The sequence below is a fragment of the Octopus sinensis genome, linkage group LG25 (genome assembly GCF_006345805.1).
Source record: "Octopus sinensis linkage group LG25, ASM634580v1, whole genome shotgun sequence".
In the NCBI taxonomy this organism is placed as follows: domain Eukaryota; kingdom Metazoa; phylum Mollusca; class Cephalopoda; order Octopoda; family Octopodidae; genus Octopus; species Octopus sinensis.
Window position 1 is genome coordinate 18309834 of NC_043021.1, and position 17363 is coordinate 18327196.

At 38.3% G+C, this 17363-nt stretch overlaps 1 protein-coding gene across 4 annotated transcripts in view; it reads left to right on the top strand.

The window, feature by feature from the left end:
- LOC115224231 (protein KIAA0100) overlaps window positions 1–17363 on the top strand; it is a 437418-nt gene that overhangs the window by 360265 nt on the left and 59790 nt on the right. For 3 of the 4 annotated variants that reach the window (XR_005003864.1, XR_005003865.1, XM_036513442.1), the window contains exons 31-37: window positions 2459–2725; window positions 4939–5035; window positions 5750–5843; window positions 6589–6732; window positions 8047–8138; window positions 10703–10949; window positions 16570–16593. Coding sequence is in view for 1 of the 4 variants with exons in the window: in XM_036513442.1 (XP_036369335.1) it covers window positions 2459–2725; window positions 4939–5035; window positions 5750–5843; window positions 6589–6732; window positions 8047–8138; window positions 10703–10949; window positions 16570–16593 (965 nt within the window). In the remaining 3 variants the exon portion in view is untranslated. The remainder of the gene's footprint in view (window positions 1–2458; window positions 2726–4938; window positions 5036–5749; window positions 5844–6588; window positions 6733–8046; window positions 8139–10702; window positions 10950–16569; window positions 16594–17363) is intronic. The other variant, XR_005003866.1, reaches the window with a different exon arrangement.

Here is a 17363-nt window from a genome sequence, read left to right on the forward strand (position 1 = left end):
TTTCAGTCATTTGACTGTGGCCATGCTGGAGCACAGCCTTCTAGTCGAGTAAATCGACCCCAAGACTTATTCTTTGTAAGCCTAGTACTTATTCTATCAGTCTCTTTTGCTGAACCGCTAAGTTACGGGGACGTAAACACACCACCATCGGTTGTCAAGCAATGCTAGGGGGACAAACACAGACACACAAACATATACATACATACATACATATATATATACATATATACGACGGGCTTCTTTCAGTTTCCGTCTACCAAATCCACTCACAAGGCTTTGGTTGGCCTGAGGCTATTGTAGAAGACACTTGCCCGAGGTGCCACGCTTATGGTAAAAGGTATAAAAGAAAACCAGATCTGCTCAGTGTCTCCACCTAGCAGACTTCAGATGCATTTCTGGCTCCTTAGCACTTCTCAATCGATGATACCGAAGAGAGACAACCCTGGGCAGGCCCTAAAGTTATGTATATATTTTTAAGCTAGGTGTAATTTGAAAGATATTTAGCTGCTGTTTCTAGTTGCTTGACTAACCACATAAAGACTTCATTGTTGAGTCAAGCCAAGTTTTTGATGATATGATTACCTTTCTGAGTAAATTTTAATTATTTCCCTTAAACAGTAATTATATTAAAACAAAACAATTATCTTACGCTAATTAAATATAATGATCAGTGGTAATAGAAAATGCTTAAGTGACGAAGGGGAATAACTTTTGTCTATTTGGTCACTAATGGCTGCTTGTAAATAATATTGATTCATATTTTGGACACCAATAATTATTGATATAATCAATATCCTCAACGGAGCATCGATTATTTGTCACTTGTAGAAATCAATATTTTGTACATTGTTGCCAATAAATGTGTATCTTTGCTCTTTTTGTCTATGACATTATAGTTTTGTCTTAGAGTTATTGACCTCTTTACCATTTATACAATTATAATTGTCTGTGTGTCTTACAGAGATTGAGCTTTTAACTGTATAAACCAAAATATTGCTTTGTCTTATAGACATTCAGATTTTTACCCCTTTGTTCCATATTTTTGTTGTAACACACTGCATTTGTTTCCTTCGCTTTTGGAAATAATGAAGACTTTTGTAATATAATTTTGTCCTTATTAAACTGGTGTAAAGCAGTGAGCTGGCGGAAATGTTAGCATGCTGGACAAGATGCTTAGCGCTATCTCATCTCTCTTTACATTCTGAGTTCAAATTCTGCCAAGGTCGACTTTGCCTTTCATCCTTTCGAGGTTGATAAATTAAGTACCTATTTCTTTACTACCCACAAAGGGCTAAACACAGAGAGGACAAACAAGGACAAACGGATTAAGTCGATTATATCGACTCCAGTGCGTAACTGGTACTTAATTTATCGACCTCGAAAGGATGAAAGGCAAAGTCGACCTCGGCGGAATTTGAACTCAGAACGTAACAGCAGACGAAATACCTATTTCTTTACTACCCACAAGGGGCTAAACATAGAGAGGACAAAGAAGGGCAGACAAATGGATTAAGTCGATTATATCGACTCCAGTGCATAACTGGTACTTAATTTATCGACCCCGAAAGGATGAAAGGCAAAGTTGACCTTGGAGGAATTTGAACTCAGAATGTAACGGCAGACGAAATACGGCTACGCATTTCTCCCGGCGTGCTAACGTTTCTGCCAGCTCGCCGCCTTACTGGTGTCGATCTAATTGACTACCCCACTCCCCCAAAATTTCGGGCCTTGTGTCTAGAGTAGAAAAGAATCTTTAGCATACTGGACAAAATACTTAATGACATTTTGGTCATCTTTACATTCTGAGTTCAAATTCCTACAAGGTTGACTTTGCCTTTCATCTTTTTGGGCTCGATAAAAAAGGGATATGTTGTTCACTGGGGTTGATGTAATTGACAAGCCCCTTCCTCCGAAATTTGAAACCATTATTAACCTGGTGTTTGGAATTTAAATTTGCATGTTATTTTGATGGAAGGTTTTAATCTACATCACTTTTGAACAGAGAGTTTGTCACAGAACTAGGGGCTGTCTCTGGTGGATTAGTATCAAAAGATACCATGCAGTGAGACTGAACCCCGAACCATATGGTTGTGAAGCAAGCTTCTTACCAAAAGAAATTGGCCTTGGTCGAACTTGGTAATGGATGCACTCTACCGGGTCTAAACATACCCAAAACCTGCCATCTATCACAATAGTGACTCTACAACTGCACTGGGAGTTGCTGGCCCAAACCAAAGGACCACAGACCATTACACTGTCTGTTTTCTGTTGTAGATATTGACATGCAACTATCGAGGTTGATAAATTAAGTACCAGTTGTGTACTGGTGTCAATCTAAACGACTACCCCACTCCCCCAAAATTTCGGGCCTTGTGCCTAGAGTAGTTAGCCTTGTGCTGTTAATCTGGTCTACATATATTGAGTTTTTAATCATGCATTCCATTATTTTGTGTTGTAGATATTGAAGATTTAACCATGGCATATGGTTCTTGCTGGGAACCAACATTTGCTCAAGTGAGTTTGATGATGGAAATGGTGAATAGGCCTTCAGTTGACCCGAGTCGACCCCTACCGTTTTGGGACAAGTTACGTTTACTGTTTCATGGTCGGCTTACTATGTCTGTGCAACAGATGCGTTGGCTCTACCATGCCTCGTTTGACCCCTGTAACATTACAGAATTCATGGACTGGACATGGAGAGACCTAATCCTCGACTGGACGAATGGTAAGCTGATTTTGTTTGTTTTATACACCAGTCTTCTTTTGAACCACAGTTTAATTACGTGGAAAGAAAGAAACAGAAAAAGAAAAAAAAGTGGGGAATAGGCGCAGGAGTGGCTGTGTGGTAAGTAGCTTGTTTACCAACCTCATGGTTCCGGGTTCAGTCCCACTGCGTGGCACCTTGGGCAAGTGTTTTCTACTATAGCCTCGGGCCGACCAAAGCCTTGTGAGTGGATTTGGTAGACGGAAACTGAAAGAAACCCGTCGTATATATGTATATATATGCGTGTGTGTGTTTGTGTGTCGGTGTTTGTCCCCCTAGCATTGCTTGACAACCGATAGAATAAGTACTGGGCTTACAAAAGAATAAGTCCCGGGGTCGAGTTGCTCGATTAAAGGCGGTGCTCCAGCATGGCTGCAGTCAAATGACTGAAACAAGTAAAAGAGTAAAAAGAGAGAGAGAGAGTAATAAAATAAGCAGCAGAAGGTGGAGGGGACAATGGCCCACACATCCCAGAACAAATGGTGTACTCAGTTATACCCCATGGTCATGGCTACAATGGCATTACCATGGAGAACAGCCAGTGACACTTGCTGTAACAGCCTCTCTGCCTTGCAGGGCTCATTTCTCAGATGAAACACTGTTATTCCGATTTTGTGGAGGAAATCAGTAGTGTAGGGTCTGGGGTCATCTAAAGTCTCAATGGCAACCAGCACAAACACACAGCAGCTGGTCGGGTCCCTGTATTTATTTCTTAGTCTCTCTTCTGTGTTATGGGTGGTGATACCCAAGTTTGCAGCTGATGCAGCAAGGGTGGAGCCAGAGAAAGGGATGACAACAATGATGATGATGATGATAGGAGTAGTTGTGATAGTGATGGCTGTGGTGTTGGTAGTGGTAGGAATAATAGTGATTGTGATTGTAACAATGGTGATGATGATAATTGTGATGATGATAGTGGTGTTGGTGGTAATGGAAATGACGATCGGGGTGTTGGTGATGAAAGCAATGATGATAATAGTGGTCATGATGATAATGATGGTGGTTGTAATTATGATGACAACGATGATGATAATGATGGTGACTGGTGTAAAAGTGGTGCAGATCACAATATTTAATTTTGTTTGTCTAGAATTTAAGTTCAAATCCTATGTCACACTTGTAGTATTATCATCATCATTGTTCGACCGTGGTCGAGACAATGGAATTTACCATGCTACACCAGACTTCACGGTCCATCATAGCATTACGGAGGTCCCGCTGCTGGATGCCTGTATCCCTGGAGATTACATCAGGGTAGGAGAGTGTGCACCCTCTGGTCTCCCGAGCAGGTGGCTTCCAGAGGAGAAGAGTAGAAATTGCCTCGTCTTCAGCTCTACAACAATGTTCAGCAAACTGGACTCTCCTACCTTTAACTATTACTTCTGTACAAGGGGCAGTAGTAGGGATGATAATATTAACAATGAGGACGGTAGTGATGATGACCTAGACATTTTGTGGATGGTATAATCATTTAATCTAACCCAGTACATGACTGGTACTTTATTCATCTACCCAGACTGTCCTTGGTGACTGCATCACTACCATTTTTACCACTTCACCTCATTTGCCCATCGGTGTTTCCTATATCCTCTTTTCCCTGCTGGCATGGGTTAGAGGATTTTTCTGAAGCAGTGTTTTATAGCTGGATGCTCTTCCTGTTGCCAATCGTTTCATTCAGCTCTTATCACATATAGGGATGTGATCACGTGACCGACCAGACCATCAGATGTTGCTACACATCGCTGGTCACAATGCGTTCGCATAGTTTTAGCCTTCAAACGATGCCACTCCGCTGGCTAAGCGAGCAGGCCAACAGAAGAAAGAGAGAAAGAGTGGTGAAAGAGTACAGCAGGGATCACCACTCCCTGCCGGAGCTTTGCGGAGCTTTTATGTGTTTTCGCTCAATAAACACACACAACGCCCGGTCTGGGAATCGAAACCGCGATCCTACGACTGTGAGTCCGCTGCCCTAACCACTGGGCCATTGCGCCTCCACATATAGGGATGTAACGTTTGCATTCTAAAATTGTGATACCCATAATAAACTTCACCCCTTTTAATTTTCAGTAATAACACCTATCAGCAATTACTGCTGTTGCTGTTATTTATTTCAAAATGTGTCTCTTCAAATATCGATAGAAAATTTTGGTCATGATCATTATTTTCTGATTCAGGTAAATTTGCCCTGAGGGGAGATTTAGATGTCTATGCACGGACTGCTTCCAAGTATGACGACTGTCGACTCCTACATTTACCAAATCTGAAGTTTTGGTGAGTATCCTGTGTTTGATTTCTTTCCATTGGTGTCCATGGAGTCTTTACCGGCTAGAAATAGCAGCTAAATTTAAACCATGCATTACCTTCTTTTGAAATAAAGGGCACGTTGGATAATATAATGTTGGATTTATTGTCTAATATTGGATGAGATGGTCATGGCTGGTATGTTTTGACTATAGGCCTGCTTGATCAGAGCTGATCAGGGTTTGAACAACAACTTGCTAATTCAGTAGTAACACATATTTAAAAAAAAAAAAAATCTCTAATTTTTATAATTGTTTATATGGTTGGTGCTCCAGCCTGACATTTTCAGGATTGACTAAACCAAACTAAAAAAACAAAAACTATGTAATTTTAAAAATATGCAATTTAGTGTTTGTAATATCTCATTAAGTTTCCTGTTTCAAGATTTTCCTAAAAGAATATGAATTATTGTCGTATTTAAATTTCAATGCTATTCATAGCAGATATAAAAAAAAAAACGTAGAAATTTCACCATTGATTCACGAAATGGATTTTTAAACACCTGCCACAGCTTCTGATCATACTTGTCACCTGAGGGGATCTCATTCCCAGTCTACTCTCCTGCCCCCTAAATTCGATGTTCCAAGTTTCTGTTAAAATAAATTTAATTCCTTGGCTATTATCTGTAAAGTTTATTACCAAAATCATTTCTTTATACATTCTCTCTCTTTGTCTCTCTTGTAGTGTCCGACTAGAATGGATGTGTCTAGGAGACCCAAATGACCACCATTCTGTCATGCCTTGTGCCCCCGACAAAGTCCCAGACTATTCCATGGAAGTAAGTAAATTCATTCATTCCTTGATTGTATTCTAAAGGAAATTTTTGTTTAAATCCCTTAGATATTTTTTACCCTTAACCTTTTCCTAACCATATTTGTATCCTAAAGGGATAAATACAAATTTCTTACATGTATTGTATCCCTTAACCCTAAGTCATCTAAGGACAAACCTTCTTTTCTGCCCCAGAGTAATGGAGGTAGACTTTCAAACATTCCAAAACCTTTTCTTGGTTTGAAAAACGAACAAACAAAACAGAATTTATTTTCCACAATGTAATCCTGGAAGAAAATATTATATAGATAACAACAACAACAACAACAAAGATGATGCTGCTGCTGCTGATGATGATGTTGAACAGTTTTAAATCCCACCATCTGATCGTGGCCGCTACCAGCCTTGCCTTGCCCCCGTGCCGGTGGCACGTAAAAAGCACCATCCAATCGTGGCCATTTGCCAGCCTCGCCTGGCCCCTGAGCCAGTGGCATGTAAAAAGCACCATCTGATCGTGGCCATTTGCCAGCCTCATCTGGCACCTGTGCCGGTGGCACATAAAAAGCACCACTACACTCACGGAGTGGTTGGCGTTAGGAAGGGCATCCAGCCGTAGAAACTTGCCAGATCAGACTGGGTGTGGTGCAGCCTTCTGGCTTCCCAGACCCCAGTTGAACCGTCCAACCCATGCTAGCATGGAAAGCGGACGCTAAACGATTATGATGATGATGATGATGTTTCTCTTCTTTTAGGCACATGACTCTTTCAAAGGATTCCGTTCCCAACATTTAAACTTGAACATCACACTGGAGACCAAACCCTCTGCTGACAATCCTGGTGATATCCCCATTTGTCTGTTTTTTGCTAGTACTCTCAGGTTTATGGACCGAATCAAGGTAAGCTGTGACACAAATTTCCTACTTAAACTGATCTGAATTTGAACCTTCCATAAAAATTTCATGTTAATTTATGTTCAAGTACCATGTCGATAACAACAAAGTTATTTTACTAAATTCTTCATTATTTCCAAAATTTAGCAGAAATATGCTAACGAAAGGGTTAATAGCACTAGTGATGTTTTTATATATTAACTAGCAGTATTGCCCAGCGTTGCTCGGGTTTGTAAGGGAAATAACTATATAAGCATTTTTAGAGAGTTACTTCCCTTATATAATAGCAAAAAAATGGGGAAAAATGATGGTAAATTTTTTTTTAAATCGTAGACTCATCGTAGACGCGCACTAATACTCAGAAGGGTTCGATATGAATCACGACTATAAGATACCCGCTTTTGGTTAAACTGCACCGCAAAATGTGGGAGTAGTTAGGAATCTAAATCGTAGGAGACAGACACACAACTTCACTTTTATATATAAAGATGATGAACTGGAGCCAAATTTGTACAATTTCCCTCCATGAATGGTAATGTGATGAAAAGGTTGTTGAGTATGTCTAGTCTGGACAAATAGCAGTGTCTTCATGCTACAGGTTAGTGTAAATAAATTCATGCTACAGGTTAGTGTAAATAAATTTTCATAGGGATTAAATTTGGCTGATGTGGAGAAATAAGCCTTGTCTTTGTATTATAGCTGGGAGCTGGCTTGCGTGGAACCTTGTATTCCTAGGAGTTGGGGTTTGCTGGTCTGGGTATTGAAATATTAAACCAGGTACACAGGTTGATGTCTCAATTTGAATTTCTAAAATTTTTGTGTTATGTGATTTCATCTCTCTCTCTCTCTTACCTCTATGGTGGAGATGGTATTAGAATGCAATCAACATTCCTTTAATATTTTTCATGTGCAGCATAAAAAGTGGGGGTGTCTCCTGGCAGAGAGTTTTAAGTTTGTCGGAAGCTCCTCTAAGAATATCTACTTGATTTCCTTTGTTAAATGATAGCATAGAATTTTCAGTTACTATATCAAGCATATTTACCGTTTTTCTGTGACTTATCATTAATTAAATTATATATGCACAACACAGTGTTAATCAGGATTGAAATAATTATAAATATTAGATAGCCTACAAGTAGTGGGAGGAAATTATAAACAGGTTCCTTCTGTGTTTTCAATGTACAAATGTACAGAAAAAAAAAAAAAATTGAAGTGAGTCTCTTGACGGACTGTTTCACAGTTTGTTGACTGCTCCTCAGAGAATGAATGAATGTGCGCACACACACACACACGTTAACATGCTCTTGTATTCTTTTTCAGCTGTGTCTTAGTCGAGTGACCAGACCAATTAAGCGAGGAATTCTGTTCCAAAACACAAATCCTAAGAAACCACAGCTAAGCAGACATTACAAGTAAGTGCCAGAATTACTTTAACGTTAACCTTCCACGATACCATGAGAAATTTTGGTTGTTTTTGATGTGTTGTTTGGGGGTCTTCATAGTTAAAGGTGGGACCTCGAGGTTATTGACCTCATAGGATTTGTTGTAGCTGTTTATAGGTTGCCATATCTATCCATATTGTGTGTGTGTGTGTGTGTGTATGTGTAGTGATTAAATAAGGAAAACAAAACCTAATCATCTAATTACTTCTATTAGATAGCGTAGGAGTAGCTGTGTGGTAAGTAGCTTGCTTACGATCCACATGGTTCCAGGTTCAGTCCCACTGCGTGGCACCTTGGGCAAGTGTCTTCTACTATAGCCTTGGGCCGACCAAAGCCTTGCAAGTGGATTTGGTAGACGGAAACTGAAAGAAGCCCTAATATATATGTATATATATATATATATATATATATATATGTATGTTTGTGTGTCTGTGTTTGTCCCCCCAACATATTATAAGTGTGTGTGTATATGTTTGTGTGTCTGTGTTTGTCCCCCCAACATTGCTTGACAACCGATGCTGGTGTGTTTACGTCCCCGTAACTTAGCGGTTCGGCAAAAGAGACTGATAGATTAATTACTAGGCTTACAAAGAATAAGTCCTGGGGTCGATTTGCTCAACTAAAGGTGGTGCTCCAGCATGGCCGCAGTCAAATGACTGAAACAAATAAAAGAGTAAAAGAGTATATGTAAATTTCAGCCATGCATTTATTGAAAAATGCGGTTTTTGCACTGTGCAACAGCCAGGACAAGGCTAGTGTGAGCACTCATTTGGCCCTATAAGTATTCATGGTCGCAAAGCATGGACTGAATAGAATGTAATCAATGTGTTTGAAATGTGGGTGTTAAGGAGAATGTTATGAGTCTCTTATTGGGATCATTGGACAAATAGATGTGCGTTTCTACAGGTAGGTGAAAGACAACAACACCTGAACATTGTGAAAAAAAAAAAAAAGTAGAAACAAACGTTGACATATTATGGGCATATTTGAAGAAGCCGAGGTCTGGAAAATATTACCATGAAAGGAAGAGTAGAAGGTAGAAAATCAAGAGGGAGGTAAAGAATGCAATGAATGGACAATATCGTGAGTGGGGAGGCCATTGGAGAACTTATACTCTTTTACTCTTTTAGTTGTTTCAGTCATTTGACTGCGGCCATGCTGGAGCACCGCCTTTAGTCGAGCAAATCGACCCCGGGACTTATTCTTTGTAAGCCCAGTACTTATTCTATCGGCCTCTTTTGCCGAACCGCTAAGTGACGGGGGCGTAAACACACCAGCATCGGTTGTCAAGCAATGCTAGGGGACAAACACAGACACACAAACACACACACACACATACATATATATATATATACATATATACGACAGGCTTCTTTCAGTTTCCGTCTACCAAATCCACTCACAAGGCATTGGTCAGCCTGGGGCTATAGCAGAAGACACTTGCCCAAGATGCCACACAGTGGGACTGAACCCGGAACCATGTGGTTGGTTAGCAAGCTACTTACCACACAGCCACTCCTATATTTTATATTTATATTTTATCTAGTTTCAGCTCATGAGCTGTGGCCATGCTGGGGCACTGCCATTCGGTGTTGCTACATGATTTTACTTCACGAATGCTTTTTAGCAGTTGCCATTTGGTGCATGAGAGAGTTCTTGGGAAGATTTTTGTTGTAGTGTCATCAATGTGCTTACAGGCACACAGTACATGATGATGATGATGATATAAAGAATGAAGTCATTAGATGAACCATTGTATTTTTACTCTATGGCCATTGCAGTCTATATATACATACATCCTGTGACAGCATGTTGTATCTACTTGTTAGTTACTTATGTCTTATTATGTAGCCCCTACCTTTACAAAAATATTATCATAATAGGAGCAGGAGTGGCTGTGTAGTAATAATAATAATAATGAAATTATTGTATACAGTGCTCAGGTGCACCACAACTTGTCAGAAAGTGTGTATAGAGTATATGCAGTAATGTACAAATGTCTGGAAAGCGAACAATGCATGAGTCAGATACATGCTTGTGTGTGTATATGGTAAGTAACTTGCTTACCAACCACATGGTTCCGGGTTCAGTCCCACTGTGTGGCACCTTGGGCAAGTGTCTTCTACTATAGCCTCGGGCCTACCAAAGCCTTGTGAGTGGATTTGGTAGACGGAAACTGAAAGAAGCCCATCGTATATATGTATATATATATATATATATATATATATATATATATATATATATATGTGTTTGTGTGTCTGCGTTTGTCCCCCCAACATCGCTTGACAACTGATGCTGGTGTGTTTACAGCCCCCGTAACTTAGCAGTGCAGCTCAGCAAAAAAGACTGATAGAATAAGTACTAGGCTTACAAAGAATAAGTCCTGGGTTCGATTTGCTCGACTAAAAAGGTGGTGCTCCTGCATGGCCACAGTCAAATCACTGAAACAAGTAAAAGAGAATAGTTACTCATGGGGTGTGTACCCCCGTACCTTAAGAAACGCTGATCCCTGATGTGTTGTATTTTCGTTCCAGACAAGTGAAGATGTCAGTGAATTTCCCTCAGTTCTCCATCTGCTACTGGATGTCCTACTCTAAACAACATGGTGTCGAAATGCACAGCAGGTCCTTCAATCTGGAGCTTTGCAATGAATTGCTGCTGCTACGTGCCGATGATGGACTGATTCACAGACCACAGTCCAGCTGGGGCATCCGTTATTTAACATGTGAACTATCAACTACAAAACTGTGGCTGTGCAGTGTACCATCTGCTACAGAACAGGTAAAGACACACAGCTTTCTCTTTAGTTTAATGCTATAATAATAATAATAATAATAATAATTGACGACTGATTGTTCTTCTGTGTGTCTCTTTTTGTCTCCCTTTGTTGCAGAATAATATTAGTTAATTCTGTTGTGTCTGGGGAGAGTCATTCTCTTTTAGTACCTTATTATTTAACACACTCACCGGTAAAATTTCCACTTATTTCGTCTTTTTATTTTCCTAAAATTTTCCTAAAATTTTCGTTGCGTCTTGCAACCTTTTCAATGGTCTTGAAAGACGAAATAAGTGGAAATTTTACCGGTGAGTGTGTTAAATAATAAGGTACTAAATGAGAATGACTCTCCCCAGACACAACAGAATATGCTTCAACACACGAACTCATATAAAGAATCTTGCAAACCAAATCCCAAAACGAAATATTAGTTAAGGGATATTAGAATCTTTTTCTCAGTATCATGAGGAATACACACACACACACACACACACACACACACACACACACACACACACACAAGGTCTGATTATAAAAGTATGGAAACTGGTGCCATAAAAAGAGAACTACAGCACATATCAATTTGGCATTTAATCTCCTTCTGAAGCCATACATTTTATCCAATGTTGCTTTCATTGATCATGATGATGATCATCATTATCGTTTAGCGTCTGCTTTACATGCTAGCATGGGTTGGACGGTTCAACTGGGGTCTGGGAAGCCAGAAGGCTGCACCAGGCTCCAGTCTGATCTGGCAATGTTTCTACGGCTGGATGCCCTTCCTAACGCCAACCACTCCGTGAGTGTAGTAGGTGCTTTTTACGTGCCACCGGCACAGGTGCCAGAGGAGGCTGGCAAACGGCCACGATCGGTTGGTGCTTTTTACATGCCACCGGCACGGAGGCCAGGTGAGGCTGGCAACGGCCACGATCGGATGGTGCTTTTTACGTGTCACTGGCACGGATGCCAGTCGGGGCGGCACTGGCAACGGCCACGTTCGGATGGTTGTCTTATGTGCCACCGGCACTGGTATCACAGCTACAATTTCCATTGATGTTGATCGATTTTGATGGAACCCTAATTTTCTGGGGCAGCAAGCAGCTACCTAGTCACACTCTCTTGGATTTCATCAACATCTTGAAATCATGTTACTTTCAGGTGGGATTTAATCTTTACCTTGGTGTCAGGGTCATAGCCGTAGACCCACAATCCGTCACCTGTTATAACCCTTTCATAAAGTTTTTGTCTCCCTCAGCACAATCGTCGAGACCCAGCACAGCCGAAACCCAGATCTTCTTTTTGAGACGACCACACTCTACACACTTTACTTCCAAGTAATGCTTTATAAACAGCACCAGTAAATGGGAATGCCATAACGTCGTGTGCATACATGACAGAGTTCAAGGTCAATCTGTACCGAGTGGCTTCACTCTGCCTACTTAAGCTCTGTTACCAATAAGCACCAGTTCTGATACTTTTTCATCACATCTCTTATATTTATCACCCTCCCCCCCTTCATCATCATCATCGTTTAGCATCCGCTTTCCATGCTAGCATGGGTTGGATGGTTTAACTGGGATCTGGGAAGCCAGAAGGCTGCACTAGGCCCAGTCTGATCTGGCAAAATTTCTACAGCTGGATGCCCTTCCTAACACCAACCACTCCGTGAGTGTAGTGGGTGCTTTTACGTGCCACTGGCACAGGTGCCAGGCGAGGCTGGCAAACGGCCACGATCGGATGGTGCTCTTTACGTGCCACTGGTACAGAGGCCAGTCAGGGCGTCGCTGGCAACGGCCACGTTCGGATGGTTCTCTTACGTGCCACCGGCACTGGTATCACAGCTGCAATTTCCATTGATGTTGATCGATTTTGATTTTGATTTTGGATTTTCACTTGCCTCAACAGGTCTTCACAAGTTGGGTCTTCGTGTATTTTCTTTCTCACATACTTTAAAAAAGTCACATAAACATCACACACTCACATGAAGTAGAAATTAGGCTCTCACCGCAAATTATATATTGGAATTGTGGGTTGTAGTAGTAGTGGTGGGAGGAGGGGTTTAGAAGAATCTGATATTCTCTGTGCCACTACTTAACGCCAGTATAACACCAAGGGAGGTAACTTGTCTTGTTTGCCCATTTATGGGAGACAACTCTGATATTTACAGCATTGATATATAATTTTATAAATGAATTAAGTTTCTAAAATAAAATAGTATAAAATATTGTAAATACCAATACTTTAACTTTGTATCAATCGATTTACGGGTGACCGTATTACCAATTTTATTTCAGAACGCCTACCAATCTTTCTTTCATTATTTAAATATATTTTTCTGATATTTTTCTTTCTACTGTTCTGTTTGTTGTTTTTAGAAGAAAATTGGTTTAATTATGCAGCATAACAGGACAAGTAAAACTGCATATATATATATATATATAATATATATATATATATATATATAATTTAAAGGACACTGTACACGTTTCGTTTCATGTGTTGAGAAATACCTCAAACATAATTCATCAGGCACAAACCACATAATATAACGAACTAAAAAATTGAATAAGAAAAGAAATGTAAATAGCTGAGAAGGAAGCATATATAAAATGCAAAAGGTTTTAAAACGGAATATGAAAAAGTGGTTTGTGTCTGATGAATATATTTGAGGTGTTTCTCAACATATGAAACTACTAGTAGCACTTAAAGACATGTATTGTGTACTTTAAATATTTGTCTCTCACCAGATAGAGTACTTTTTTTGTTGATCTTTCTATCACAGAACAGTACATTATATATATATATATACATATATATATATATATATATATATCTAATGTAGGATAACATTTTTTCGAAAAAAATTCTTTTCAAAAAAAATTTTATCAATGGTCAGCATATTAAAAAATACCTCTAAAGGTTAAAATTATAAACAATTCATAAATAAGGGCAAACAAAAAAAATTTCTAATGCCAAATATGCCGAAAAATTGGACATATTGACCATTAACCATATAATTTTTTCACAATATGCACACTACTCGAAAAAAGGTGGACAGAAATTTCTAAAAAATTCCATTATTACCATATCGGACCGATTTCAGGGTTAGCTTATAACAGCCCTCCCATCGTCAGGTAATAATGGAATTTTCTAGAAATTTCTGTCCACCTTTCTTCGAGTAGCGTGCGTATTTTGAAAAAATTATATGGTTAATGGACAATATGTCCAATTTTTTGGCATATTTGGCATTAGAAATTTTTTTCGTTTGCCCTTATTTATGAATTGTATATATATATATATATATATATATATATATATATAATTTAAAGGACACTGTACACGTTTCGTTTCATGTGTTGAGAAATACCTCAAACATAATTCATCAGGCACAAACCACATAATATAACGAACTAAAAAATTGAATAAGAAAAGAAATGTAAATAGCTGAGAAGGAAGCATATATAAAATGCAAAAGGTTTTAAAACGGAATATGAAAAAGTGGTTTGTGTCTGATGAATATATTTGAGGTGTTTCTCAACATATGAAACTACTAGTAGCACTTAAAGACATGTATTGTGTACTTTAAATATTTGTCTCTCACCAGATAGAGTACTTTTTTTGTTGATCTTTCTATCACAGAACAGTACATTATATATATATATATACATATATATATATATATTATATCTAATGTAGGATAACATTTTTTCGAAAAAAATTCTTTTCAAAAAAAATTTTATCAATGGTCAGCATATTAAAAAATACCTCTAAAGGTTAAAATTATAAACAATTCATAAATAAGGCAAACAAAAAAAATTTCTAATGCCAAATATGCCGAAAAATTGGACATATTGACCATTAACCATATAATTTTTTCACAATATGCACACTACTCGAAAAAAGGTGGACAGAAATTTCTAAAAAATTCCATTATTACCATATCGGACCGATTTCAGGGTTAGCTTATAACAGCCCTCCCATCGTCAGGTAATAATGGAATTTTCTAGAAATTTCTGTCCACCTTTCTTCGAGTAGCGTGCGTATTTTGAAAAAATTATATGGTTAATGGACAATATGTCCAATTTTTTGGCATATTTGGCATTAGAAATTTTTTTCGTTTGCCCTTATTTATGAATTGTATATATATATATATATCTACACATCCACCAATATAGCAAGAACAGATGAAATTCATGCATATAATATATACAGCATCATGGGGCAGATTAAATTGCATAAATATTCTCTGTTATATACTTTTGCTGTCCTTAAGCACAGTCCTCCAACATAGCAGGAGCATCACTCCTACCTTCAACATTTATGACTAGAATTAAATGAGGACATCAAATTATTAACTGCTAAGCTTTAGAGCCTAAACTGATGTTAATAATAATAATAATAATAATAACAAATCTGGGTCTAACAAATCTTAAAGCTTGCAAGTAGATTTGCTAGATGGAAACTGAGAGAAGCCCATCATATATATATATGTGTGTGTGTGTGTGTGTGTATTGTGTGTAATCCTTGTCTAGACAGCACATGTTGTTGTAAATGAGCATCATTGTCATACAAGTGAGGTTGTTCATTTCTAGTCTTCCGTGAAAAACAAGTCTACCCTGCTTTGAAACGGGTGAAGGTTGGTGATAGGAAGAGCATCCAGCCATAGAAAATCTTCCTCAACAAATTCCATCTGATCCATGCAAATGCAGAAAAGTGGGCATTAAATGATGGCAATGATGATGATGATGCTACATATGAGTGTGTATGTGTACACATACACATCCATATAAACCTACACTCACACACATACTTTCACACGTATGTGCATAGATATACGAAAATTTGTGTAGTTTCCTTTGTATTGTTTCTTCCCATAGCAACATGGTGTTGCTTAGATTTGAAATCTCTATGTTCACTGGACATGTAGGTACGAGCCAAGATAAAGAGGCGTGTGTGTGTGTGTCATGTAATATACACAGTTTACAAAAGAGCTACAAATAGTTTCATAGTTTAACCCTTTCGTTACCAACCCGGCCGAAACCGGCTCTGGCTCTGTAGTACAAATGTCTTGTTTTCATAAGTTTTGTATTAAAATCTTTCACCAAACCTTAGTCACAATTAATGTTCCTAACATTAGCTTAATGATAACTAAGTTATTTTTACTAAATTCTTTTTTATATCTAAAATAATTGAGAGAAACGCAGAGCATCTCAAAATAAATACAATGACGAAAGGGTTAAAGATACAATAAATTAGCAGATTTATATAACGTGCCATGTATCTCCCAGCGATCTTTATGCACGAGTAGTTGTGCAAATGACATAGATTTTCTAAGGTATTTTATAGGGTTAGTGAAACTGGATGAACTTAATGTGAAGTGGTGGCAATAATTAATGCTTAAAATTAATTTCCTGAAGGTAAAATGATTACATTCGAGAGAATCTAACAGATTTGATAGCTTCAGATATTCTCAAGTTTTTATTCCTGTATTTTACTATTTGATGAGCTCCAACCATTTTCTTATGCCCATGCTGGAGTTCCATACTCTTAGAATATATGTACCTTCTTCCTTTTTGTCTTTTAAATGAAAAGCAATTACCATGAATATTTTAATTATATTTCCAGGTGGCATTGAAGGTTTGCCAATATGTAGGTGGATTTCATTATGATAGCTGTTTTATTTTCTTCATTGGATGTTGTCCTCATTAGTAGATCAGATTAATTAGTTGTATTTGTCTTTTATTTAAACACACACATACATACATACACACTCATGCACACACGTTCTTTTCCTTACATTTCTTCTTTCGTTGCATGAATATTGTGCTATTTTCATTGTTGTCTCCAAACTTTGTATATTTATGGCACTTAATTTTATATCATTTGCTTATTTCTTCTATCCACTTGCCTTATATGTTTGTCTGTATGTTTATATAATCCGAGCAAAAATCATTAAAAATGCAGAAAAATGATGGTAAATTTTTTTTTAAATCGTAGACTCATTGTAGACGCGCACTAATACCCAGAAGGGCTCGATATGAATGACGACTATAAGATACCCGCTTGTTTGTCTGTATGTTTATACTAGCAGTATCGCCCGGCGTTGCTCAGGTTTGTAAGGGAAATAACTATATAAGCATTTTTAGAGAGTTACTTCCCTTCTATAACCCGAGCAAAAATCATTAAAAATGCAGAAAAATGATGGTAAATTTTGTTTTAAAAAATCGTAGACTCATCGTAGACGCACGCTAATACCCAGAAGGGCTCGATATGAATGACGACTATAAGATATCCGCTTTTGGTTAAACTGCACTGCAAAATGTGGGAGTAGTTAGGAATCTAAATTGGAGGAGACAGAGTCTCACACACACAACTTCAATTTTATATATAAAGATGTGTCTGTATGGGCTCGTTTGTGT